We start from the raw sequence: 12018 nt of genomic DNA, 5'->3' as shown, positions 1-12018 counted from the left end.
TAGGTTTTTTAATTCTTGGGCTTTAGAGGATGATAATGATCAATAAATGGTATTCCTAAACTTATTACCATGTTCTTCTAGGATCTTTCTGCCTTTTTTTTTTTTCTTTAGATACTTCTTAGAAGTTGAAGTCTTTTTGCTATTTTCACTTAAACTTCTCTCTTGCTGGCAATTTCTAAAGAATTGACTCTAAAGGAAAATTTCTGAAATTATGTCTTCTTCAGGATTGTATCTCTTTTGAATTTTTCAGTTATTTGATAAATATGTAGATCAGTTTGGAAAATTTATATGGGAAAAATATTTCTTTCTTTTAGGATGGGACTGAGGAAGACCCACAGGCAGAACTGGCCATCATTCATGGTCAGATGGCCTATATTCTGCAGCTTCAGGGTCGAACAGAGGAGGCTTTGCAACTTTACAATCAAATAATAAAACTAAAGTGAGTTATTAAAAGGAAGTATCTTTTATATGGGATAGGGTTCTTTTTAAAGGTTTGTTTGGTTTTGACTGTTGCTTGTTGTTCACAGACCAACAGATGTGGGATTACTAGCTGTAATTGCAAATAACATCATTACCATTAACAAGGTATGGAATATTCGTGGCTTTCCTTACAGATATATTTTACCCTGAAAGCTCATCACCTTAGTTTTAGTTTTGTTCTAGGAGTTCTTTTTAACATGATGAAAAAAGTCCAGTTGTAGCAAAATCACAATGGAGAGTATTACTTAACTCTCCTAACAATAATGATGCTGCCAGGTATATTTGAGTAATAAAACTTTTTGTAGTAGATCCTAGAGTTTTTAAGATCTCCCCTTTTCGCAGTGTATAATAATATAGAGACTCTCTCTTTGTAAGAGATATAAACTATTGGGGCTTTTAAACTTTAAGTATATGCATGTTTTATATGATTTCTTCATCTGTGGAATCTGAATGTGTAAGTGTTCTTTATATAATTTTTTTCTTGGGTTTTCCTTTTTTAGGGAGTATAGACAGGTGCTCTTTCTCCTCCCCCACACCCTATCCAATGTAAAATATTACAAATATATATATAAGCACTCTAACTTAGAGTACTGTACTAATGTCAGTAGCCACCATTAGAAACACCCTTTTTTTTTTTTTTTAAACAGTCTTGCTCTGTCGCCCAGGCTGGAGTGCAGTGGCACGATCTCGGCTCACTGCAACCTCTGCCTCCCGGATTCACGCCATTCTCCTGCCTTAGCCTCCCGAGCAGCTGGGACTATAGGCGCCCCCTATCAAGCCGGGCTAATTTTTTTTTTTTAGTAGAGACAGGGTTTCACCTTGTTAGCTAGGATGTTCTCGATCTCCTGACCTCATGATCCGCCCACCTCAGCCTCCTCAAGTGCTGGGATTACAGGCGTGAGCCATCGTGCCCAGCCAGGAACAGTCTTAATGGAAAAAGTTTTCTTTTCTTTTCTTTTCTTTTTTTTTTTTTTAAGACTGTCACCCAGGCTGCAGTGCAGTGGTGCAGATATTACTGTAGCCTCAGGCAGTCCTTCCAAGTAGCTGGGACCACAGGCACATACCACCATGCCTAGCTAATTAAAAAAAAAAAAAAATTGTAGAGACAGAGTCTTGCCATGTTGCCCAGACTGGTCTTTTAACTCCTGGGCTCAAGCAATCTTCTTGCCTCAGCCTCCCAAATTGCTGGGATTCTAGGGGTGAGCCACCACGCCCAGCCTGGAAAAATATTTCAAGTTCACATTTGAAATCCAAGTCAGTGGAAAGTAAGAAAAGCAACATTTGAACTTACGATTTATCTTGATATACCATGTGATTTTTCAAGTACCACCTTATTTCTTCCTCTCAATAATCTTTTTAGGTGGTAGTCCTTATCTCTGTAGGAGTATAATCTGAGACTAAAAGTTGGTAAGTAATTTGTATAAGGTCATAGCCTACTTCATAAGAGGTAAAACTTGGATTCAGATTCTAGTTTCTGACTTCAAAGCGTTCCCCTTTTACTACTTAGTGGTACTTCTCTCCTGTGGCAGAAATGTAGTATATCCCTGGATGTAGATAATGGCATTAAAAGGGGTAGTAATCGTGGGAGGTTGCTGCTGGCCATTGGTATGGTATAGATTTCCAAACATTTGATACTAGCCTTTGAACCTTGGCAAAAATATATACCTGCCTGTGTTTATGAATTTTGAAATACTTGTCAGAACAAATTTTTTTTTTCCCGAGATGGAGTCTCTCTCTCTGTTGCCCAGGCTGGAGTGCAGTGGCACGGTCTCGGCTTACTGCAGCCTCTGCCTCCCAGGTTCAAGTGATTCTGGTGGCTCAGCCACCTGAGTAGCTGGGACTATAGTCACGTGCCACCACGCCTGGCTAATTTTTGTATTTTTAGTAGAAATGAGGTTTCACCATGTTGAACAGGCTGGTCTCAAACTCCTGATCTCAAGTGATCCTCCTGCCTCAGCCTCCCAAAGTGTTGGGATTATAGGCGTGAGCCACCACACCCAGCCAGGACAAATTTTTTTTATCTGACATACATAATTGTAGGGGAAGAGAGTGTGTAAGATACTAAATATCTCAGTCTGAATGGTAACTTATACATTGAAAACTTTCTTCAGTCAATGGGTATTTCTGACTTTTTCACAGTAGTACTGGATGCAATAGGTAATGAAAAATACAAAGTATCATCACATAGTTTAAAAACTCATTTTGGTGTTGAAAAAATTTGTTCATGTTTTAATTTTTTGTCTGTATACTTTATAACGGTATACTTAATACTACATTTGGTGAACGGAAAGATCTCTGGTTTGGCAAGTTTGAGCTGACCCTTGAAGGAGGACTATGGTTTGAAGGTTAAGCAACAGCACAAAAAAATGTACATATGAAGAAATATTTATGATTTGTAAGGAAAAGGGAGGAAACAGAAGAGAGTATATATTTGCTGGATAGTTTAAAAAGTAGATTAGATTGAACTATATCAGAGTCTTGGAAATCAAGTTTAAGAAAAGTCTGGCAGTGATGTGCACAATTAATTGAAGTATTAAAATAGTGATGTGAGAGAACCAGCTAGAAAATACGGTTTCTTTAGGATTGATTTATATGAAAGGCAGTTTCTTGCTGCACATTAAAATAGTTTCAAATTGGTTTGGAGCTCAACACTAAGAAAAAGTAGAATTTATTTTAGATTTCTTCACTTCCTTTTAGTCTTTAAACTGGTAGAAGACCTGTTTTAAAAAAGCACAGTGGTATCATGTATTTGCAAGTAAATACATTGTTTTACAAAGCTGGAGTATTGTGCACGTAGTAGATACTCAGATGCTCAGTTTGTGCTTCTCAGTTTGCAATCAGTGTGACTTCGTTTTCTCCCGTTTTTGGGGGATGTATGTGACTTTCAGTAATTCTTAATAGGTCTTTCTTTGGGCAGATAACACTGTGCCCCTACATGGGAATTTTAGAAATTGAGCTTCTTTATGCTTTTGCTTGGTTAAGAAGAAGGGACTTTAGGAAAGGAAAAACAGTAGATATGTTACATGAGTATTTTCTGCTAAAAAAAAAAAAAAAAATGGGTTCAAAAGTGGTTACAGATGTGTTTCTGAGGTTTCATGATTTGCTTACAGAGTGACTACAGGCATACCTTGTTTTATTGTGCTTTACTTTATTACACTTTGTAAGTTTTTCACTTACTTAAGGTTTGTGGCAATCCTGTGTTGAGCATGTCTGTTGGCTCCTTTTTTTTTTTTTTTTTTTTGAGATGGAGTCTCGCTCTGTTGCCCAGGCTGAAGTGCAGTGGTGGGATCTCGGCTCTCTGCAACCTCCGGGTTCAAGCAATTCGCCTGCCTCAGCCTCCCGAATAGCTGGGACTACAGGCATGTGCCACCACACCCAGCTAATTTTTGTATTTTTAGTAGAGACGGGGTTTCACCATGTTGGTCAGGATGGTCTTGATCTCTTGGCCTCAGGTGATCCAGACACCTCTGCCTCCCAAAGTGCTGAGATTACGGGCATGAGCCACTGTGCCTGGCCATGTTGGTATCATTTTTTTTTAGTAGCATGTGTCCATTTCATATCTCTATATCAGTGTTTTTTAGCATTGAAGTTTTTTTTTTTTTTTTTTTTTTTTTTTGAGACGGAGTTTCGCTCTGTCGCCCAGGCTGGAGTGCAGTGGCCGGATCTCAGCTCACTGCAAGCTCCGCCTCCCGGGTTTACGCCATTCAACTGCCTCAGCTTCCCGAGTAGCTGGGACTACAGGCGCCCGCCACCTCGCCCGGCTAGTTTTCTGTATTTTTTAGTAGAGACGGGGTTTCACCGTGTTAGCCAGGATGGTCTCGATCTCCTGACCCCGTGATCCGCCCTTCTCGGCCTCCCAAAGTGCTGGGATTACAGGCTTGAGCCACCGCGCCCGGCCGCATTGAAGTATTTTTAAATAAAGGTATGTACTGGGCTGGGCACGGTGGCTCATGCCTGTAATCCCAGCACTTTGGGAGGCCAAGGTGGGCAGATCACGAGGTCAGGAGATTGAGACCATCCTGGCTAACAGGTGAAACCCTGTCTCTACTAAAAATACAAAAAATTAGCCAGGTGTGGTGACGGGTGCCTGTAATCCCAGCTACTTGGGAGGCTGAGGCAGGAGAATAGCGTGAACCCGGGAGGCGGAACTGGCAGTGAACTGAGACCACACCATTGCACTCCAACTTGGGTGACAGAGCGAGACTCCGTCTCAAAAAGAAAAAGAAAAGGTATGTACTTGTTTTCAGACATAATGCTGTTGCACACTTAATAGACTATAATATAGTATAAACATAACTTTTATATGCACTGGGAAACCAAAAAATCTTTGTGACTCCTTCTATTGTAATATTTGCTTTATTGCGGTGGTCTGGAACCAAACCCGAAATATCTCCAAGATATGCCTGTATTTTGAAGAGAAATGAGTTACTTTTTATTTATCATCTAAATTCTAGAGGGCATAGCTTGTAGAAATTGTCAACTTAGGTATTTTTGTAATCCTAATACACTGCAATTTGTGCTGTCCCTTTTTTCCTTCAGAAAGCTCAAAAGCAATTAATAGTGGAAAAATAAAACAGAAATCTTGCTCTCCATTTCTTTTTTTTTTTTTTCTTTTTTTTTTTATTATTACACTTTAAGTTCTAGGGTACATGTGCATAACGTGCAGGTTTGTTACATATGTATACTTGTGCCATGTTAGTGTGCTGCACCCATCAAATCGTCAGCACCCATCAATTCATCATTTATATTAGGTATAACTCCCAATACAATTCCTCCCCCCTCCCCCCTCCCCATGATAGGCCCCAGTGTGTGATGGTCCCCTTCCCGAGTCCAAGTGATCTCATTGTTCAGTTGCCACCTATGAGTGAGAACATGCAGTGTTTGGTTTTCTGTTCTTGTGATAGTTTGCTAAGAATGATGGTTTCCAGCTGCATCCACGTCCCTACAAAGGACGCAAACTCATCCTTTTTTATGGCTGCATAGTATTCCATGGTGTATATGTGCCACATTTTCTTAATCCAGTCTGTCACAGATGGACATTTGGGTTGATTCCAAGTCTTTGCTATTGTGAATAGTGCCGCAGTAAACATACGTGTGCATGTGTCTTTATAGCAGCATGATTTATAATCCTTTGGGTATATACCCAGTAGTGGGATGGCTGGGTCATATGGTACATCTAGTTCTAGATCCTTGAGGAATTGCCATACTGTTTTCCATAATGGTTGAACTAGTTTACATTCCCACCAACAGTGTAAAAGTGTTTCTATTTCTCCACATCCTCTCCAACACCTGTTGTTTCCTGACTTTTTAATGATTGCCATTCTAACTGGTGTGAGATGGTATCTCATTGTGGTTTTGATTTGCATTTCTCTGATGGCAAGTGATGATGAGCATTTTTTCATGTGTCTGTTGGCTGTATGAATGTCTTCTTTTGAGAAATGTCTGTTCATATCCTTTGCCCACATTTTGATGGGGTTGTTTGTTTTTTTCTTGTATATTTGTTTGAGTTCTTTGTAGATTCTGGATAATAGCCCTTTGTCAGATGAGTAGATTGCAAAAATTTTCTCCCATTCTGTAGGTTGCCTGTTCACTCTGATGGTAGTTTCTTTTGCTGTGCAGAAGCTCTTTAGTTTAATTACATCCCATTTGTCAATTTTTGCTTTTGCTGCCGTTGCTTTTGGTGTTTTAGACATGAAGTCCTTGCCCATGCCTATGTCCTGAATGGTAGTACCTAGGTTTTCTTCTGGGGTTTTTATGGTATTAGGTCTAACATTTAAGTCTCTAATCCATCTTGAATTAATCTTCCTATAAGGAGTAAGGAAAGGATCCAGTTTCAGCTTTCTACTTATGGCTAGCCAATTTTCCCAGCACCATTTATTAAATAGGGAATCCTTTCCCCATTTCTTGTTTCTCTCAGGTTTGTCAAAGATGAGATGGCTGTAGATGTGTGGTATTATTTCTGAGGACTCTGTTCTGTTTCATTGGTCTATAGCTCTGTTTTGGTACCAGTACCATGCTGTTTTGGTTACTGTAGCCTTGTAGTATAGTTTGAAGTCAGGTAGCGTGACGCCTCCAGCTTTGTCCTTTTGACTTAGGATTGCCTTGGCAATGCGGGCTCTTTTTTGGTTCCATATGAACTTTAAAGCCGTTTATTCCAATTCTGTGAAGAAACTCATTGGTAGCTTGATGGGGATGGCATTGAATCTATAAATAACCTTGGGCAGTAGGGCCATTTTCACGATATTGATTCTTCCTAACCATGAGCATCGTATGTTCTTCCATTTGTTTGTGTCTTTTATTTCACTGAGCAGTGGTTTGTAGTTCTCCTTGAAGAGGTCCTTTACATTCCTTGTAAGTTGGATTCCTAGGTATTTTCTTCTCTTTGAAGCAATTGTGAATGGAAGTTCATTCATGATTTGACTCTCTGTTTGTCTGTTACTGGTGTATAAGAATGCTTGTGATTTTTGCACATTAATTTTGTATCCTGAGACTTTGCTGAAGTTGCTTATCAGCTTGAGATTTTGGGCTGAGACAATGGGGTTTTCTAAATATACAATCATGTCATCTGCAAACAGGGACAATTTGACTTCTTCTTTTCCTAACTGAATGCCCTTGATTTCTTTCTCTTGCCTGATTGCCCTAGCCAGAACTTCCAACACTATGTTGAATAGGAGTGGTGAGATAGGGCATCCCTGTCTTGTGCCAGTTTTCAAAGGGAATTTTTCCAGTTTTTGCCCATTCAGTATGATATTGGCTGTGGGTTTGTCATAAATAGCTCTTATTCTTTTGAGGTACGTTCCATCAATACCAAATTTATTGAGCGTTTTTAACATGAAGGGCTGTTGAATTTTGTCAAAAGCCTTTTCTGCATCTATTGAGATAATCATGTGGTTCTTGTCTTTGGTTCTGTTTATATGCTGGATTATGTTTATTGATTTGCAAATGTTGAACCAGCCTTGCATCCCAGGGATGAAGCCCACTTCATCATGGTGGATAAGCTTTTTGATGTGCTGCTGAATCCGGTTTGCCAGTATTTTATTGAGGATTTTTGCATCAATGTTCATCAGGGATATTGGTCTAAAATTCTCTTTTTTTGTTGTGTCTCTGCCAGGCTTTGGTATCAGGATGATGTTGGCCTCATAAAATGAGTTAGGGAGGATTCCCTCTTTTTCTATTGATTGGAATAGTTTCAGAAGGAATGGTACCAGCTCCTCCTTGTACCTCTGGTAGAATTCAGCTGTGAATCCATCTGGTCCTGGACTTTTTTTGGTGGGTAGGCTATTAATTATTGCCTCAATTTCAGAGCCTGCTATTGGTCTATTCAGGGATTCAACTTCTTCCTGGTTTAGTCTTGGAAGAGTGTTTAAGTGTCCAGGAAATTATCCATTTCTTCTAGATTTTCTAGTTGATTTGCGTACAGGTGTTTATAGTATTCTCTGATGGTAGTTTGTATTTCTGTGGGGTCGGTGGTGATATCCCCTTTATCATTTTTTATTGCGTCTATTTGATTCTTCTCTCTTTTCTTCTTTATTAGTCTTGCTAGCGGTCTGTCAATTTAGTTGATGTTTTCAAAAAACCAACTCCTGGATTCATTGATTTTTTGGAGGGTTTTTTGTGTCTCTATCTCCTTCAGTTCTGCTCTGATCTTAGTTATTTCTTGCCTTCTGCTAGCTTTTGAATGTGTTTGCTCTTGCCTCTCTAGTTCTTTTAATTGTGATGTTAGAGTGTCCATTTTAGATCTTTCCTGCTTTCTCTTGTGGGCATTTAGTGCTATAAATTTCCCTCTACACACTGCTTTAAATGTGTCCCAGAGATTCTGGTATGTTGTATCTTTGTTCTCATTGGTTTCAAAGAACATCTTTATTTCTGCCTTCATTTCGTTATGTACCCAGTAGTCATTGAGGAGCAGGTTGTTCAGTTTCCATGTAGTTGAGCGGTTTTGATTGAGTTTCTTAGTCCTGAGTTCTAGTTTGATTGCACTGTGGTCTGAGAGACGGTTTGTTATAATTTCTGTTCTTTTACATTTGCTGAGGAGTGCTTTACTTCCAATTACGTGGTCAATTTTGGAATAAGTGCGATGTGGTGCTGAGAAGAATGTATATTCTGTTGATTTGGGGTGGAGAGTTCTATAGATGTCTATTAAGTCTGCTTGGTGCAGAGATGAGTTCAATTCCTGGATATCCTTGTTAACTTTCTGTCTCGTTGATCTGTCTAATGTTGACAGTGGAGTGTTGAAGTCTCCCATTATTATTGTATGGGAGTCTAAGTCTCTTTGTAAGTCTCTAAGGACTTGCTTTATGAATCTGGGTGCTCCTGTATTGGGTGCATATATATTTAGGATAGCTCTTCCTGTTGAATTGATCCCTTTACCATTATGTAATGGCCTTCTTTGTCTCTTTTGATCTTTGATGGTTTAAAGTCTGTTTTATCAGAGACTAGGATTACAACCCCTGCTTTTTTTTGTTCTCCATTTGCTTGGTAGATCTTCCTCCATCCCTTTATTTTGAGCCTATGTATGTCTCTGCATGTGAGATGGGTCTCCTGAATACAGCAGACTGATGGGTCTTGACTCTTTATCCAGTTTGCCAGTCTGTGTCTTTTAATTGGAGCATTTAGTCCATTTACATTTAAGGTTAATATTGTTATGTGTGAACTTGATCCTGCCATTATGATATTAACTGGTTATTTTGCTCGTTAGTTGATGCAGTTTCTTCCTAGCCTCGATGGTCTTTACGTTTTGGCATGTTTTTGCAATGGCTGGTACTGGTTGTTCCTTTCCATGTTTAGGGCTTCCTTCAGGGTCTCTTGTAAGGCAGGCCTGGTGGTGACAAAATCTCTAAGCATTTGCTTATGTGTAAAGGATTTTATTTCTCCTTCACTGATGAAACTTAGTTTGGCTGGATATGAAATTCTGGGTTGAAAATTCTTTTCTTTAAGAACGTTGAATATTGGCCCCCACTCTCTTCTGGCTTGGAGAGTTTCTGCCGAGAGATCTGCTGTTAGTCTGATGGGCTTCCCTTTGTGGGTAACCCGAGCTTTCTCTCTGGCTGCCCTTAAGATTTTTTCCTTCATTTCAACTTTGGTGAATCTGGCAATTATGTGTCTTGGAGTTGCTCTTCTGGAGGAGTATCTTTGTGGCGTTCTCTGTATTTCCTGAAGTTGAATGTTGGCCTGCCCTACTAGGTTGGGGAAGTTCTCCTGGATGATATCCTGAAGAGTGTTTTCCAACTTGGTTCCATTTTCCCCCTCACTTTCAGGCACCCCAATCAGACGTAGATTTGGTCTTTTTACATAATCCCATACTTCTTGCAGGCTTTGTTCATTTCTTTTTCTTCTTTTTTCTTTTGATTTCTCTTCTCGCTTCATTTCATTCATTTGATCCTCAGTCGCTGATACTCTTTCTTCCAGTTGATCGAGTCGGTTACTGAAGCTTGTGCATTTGTCACGTATTTCTCGTGTCATGGTTTTCATCTCTGTCAGTTCGTTTATGACCTTCTCTGCATTCCTTAGTCTAGCTGTCAATTCTTCCACTCTTTTTTCAAGATTTTTAGTTTCTTTGCGCTGGGTACGTAATTCCTCCTTTGGCTCTGAGAAGTTTGATGGACTGAAGCCTTCTTCTCTCATCTCGTCAAAATCAGTCTCTGACCAGCTTTGATCCGTTGCTGGCGATGGGCTGCACTCCTTTGCAGGGGGAGATGCGCTCTTATTTTTTGAATTTCCAGCTTTTCTGCCCTGCTTTTTCCCCATCTTTGTGGTTTTATCTGCCTCTGGTCTTTGATGATGGTGACGTACTGATGGGGTTTTGGTATAGGTGTCCTTCCTTTTTGATAGTTTTCCTTCTAACAGTCAGGACCCTCAGCTGTAGGTCTGTTGGAGATTGCTTGAGGTCCACTCCAGACCCTGTTTGCCTGGGTATCAGCAGCAGAGGTTGCAGAAGATAGAATATTGCTGAACAGTGAGTGTACCTGTCTGATTCTTACTTTGGAAGCTTCCTCTCAGGGGTGTACTCCACCCTGTGAGGTGTGGGGTGTCAGACTGCCCCTAGTGGGGGATGTCTCCCAGTTAGGCTACTCAGGGGTCAGGGACCCACTTGAGCAGGCAGTCTGTCCGTTCTCAGATCTCAGCCTCCGTGTTGGGAGATCCACTGCTCTCTTCAAAGCTGTCAGAGTCCTTTGCATCTGCAGAGGTTCCTGCTGCTTTTTTTGTTGTTGTTGTTTAGCTGTGCCCTGTCCCCAGAGGTGGAGTCTACAGAGACAGGCAGGTTTCCTTGAGCTGCTGTGAGTGCCACCCAGTTCGAGCTTCCCAGTGGCTTTGTTTACCTACTTAAGCCTCAGCAATGGCGGGCGCCCCTCCCCCAGCCTCGCTGCTGCCTTGCGGTTAGATCCCAGACTGCTGTGTTAGCAATGAGGGAGGCTCCGTGGGTGTGGGACCCTCCCGGCCAGGTGTGGGATATATTCTCCTGGTGTGCCTGTTTGCTTAAAGCGCAGTATTGGGGTGGAAGTTACCCGATTTTCCAGGTGTTGTGTGTCTCAGTTTCCTGGCTAGGAAAAGGGATTCCTTCCCCCTTGCGCTTCCCAGGTGAGGCGATGCCTCGCCCTGCTTCAGCTCTCACTGGTCGGGCTGCAGCAGCTGACCAGCACCGATTGTCCAGCACTCCCTAGTGAGATGACCCCAGTACCTCAGTTGAAAATGCAGAAATCACCGGTCTTCTGTGTCGCTTGCGCTGGGAGTTGGAGACTGGAGCTGTTCCTATTCGGCCATCTTGCTCCGCCCCCTTCCTCCATTTCTTTAAAGCAGTGCACTTGTTAAACCTTTTTATACCTAGGAAGCCTCCTTTGAGAAGGCTCTAAAAGGAGTGGGCGTGGATTCTGGGATAACTGTGTATACGAGTAGATTTGAATTGCAGAGATTTTGTTTACTTCTGTGAACCAAGATAACTTTATATGCATCTTATTAGCTTAGGCACCCCAGTCAGGTAGATAGATTCAAGCTGTCCTGCTGTATTTATATAAAGTTAATAAAAAAGGAATAAGTTGAAATCTGAGATTCTGTTAATGGTGGATAAACTTTTCTTTGTTAGGACCAAAATGTCTTTGACTCCAAGAAGAAAGTGAAATTAACCAATGCGGAAGGAGTAGAGTTTAAACTTTCCAAGAAACAACTACAAGCTATAGAATTTAACAAAGCTCTACTTGCTATGTACACAAACCAGGTGGGTAATTACCTTTGGTGTCATAGCTAAACCTTTTGTAATATGGTGTATGAGGAGTAATAGGGATATTAGTCTAATCTGTTTTTAGTTTTTGTTTGTATTTTGTCGTCGACTCATAAATATATATTTTTCCTTCCTCAAAATATTATATATATTATTGACCGGGCACAATGGCTCACGCCTGTAATCCTAGCACTTTGGGAGGCTGAAGTGGGCGGATTACTTGAGCTCAAGAGTTCAAGACCAGCCTAAGCAACATAGCGAAACCCTGTCTCTACATGGTGGTGCATGCCTGTAGTCCCAGCTACCCTGGAGACTGAGGCACA

General features: G+C 40.8%; 1 protein-coding gene across 2 annotated transcripts in view; it reads left to right on the top strand.

Moving 5' to 3' along the window:
* The window catches only part of SRP72 (signal recognition particle 72), a 43656-nt gene that overhangs the window by 11052 nt on the left and 20586 nt on the right, over positions 1 to 12018 (top strand). For both annotated transcript variants that reach the window (XM_010355228.2, XM_030922177.1), the window contains exons 7-9: positions 315 to 439; positions 528 to 585; positions 11561 to 11692. In XM_010355228.2, the coding sequence (XP_010353530.1) occupies positions 315 to 439; positions 528 to 585; positions 11561 to 11692 (315 nt within the window). The remainder of the gene's footprint in view (positions 1 to 314; positions 440 to 527; positions 586 to 11560; positions 11693 to 12018) is intronic.

This window comes from Rhinopithecus roxellana, chromosome 2, assembly GCF_007565055.1.
Source record: "Rhinopithecus roxellana isolate Shanxi Qingling chromosome 2, ASM756505v1, whole genome shotgun sequence".
In the NCBI taxonomy this organism is placed as follows: Eukaryota; Metazoa; Chordata; class Mammalia; order Primates; family Cercopithecidae; genus Rhinopithecus; species Rhinopithecus roxellana.
This window is presented reverse-complemented; position numbering and strand designations above follow the sequence as displayed.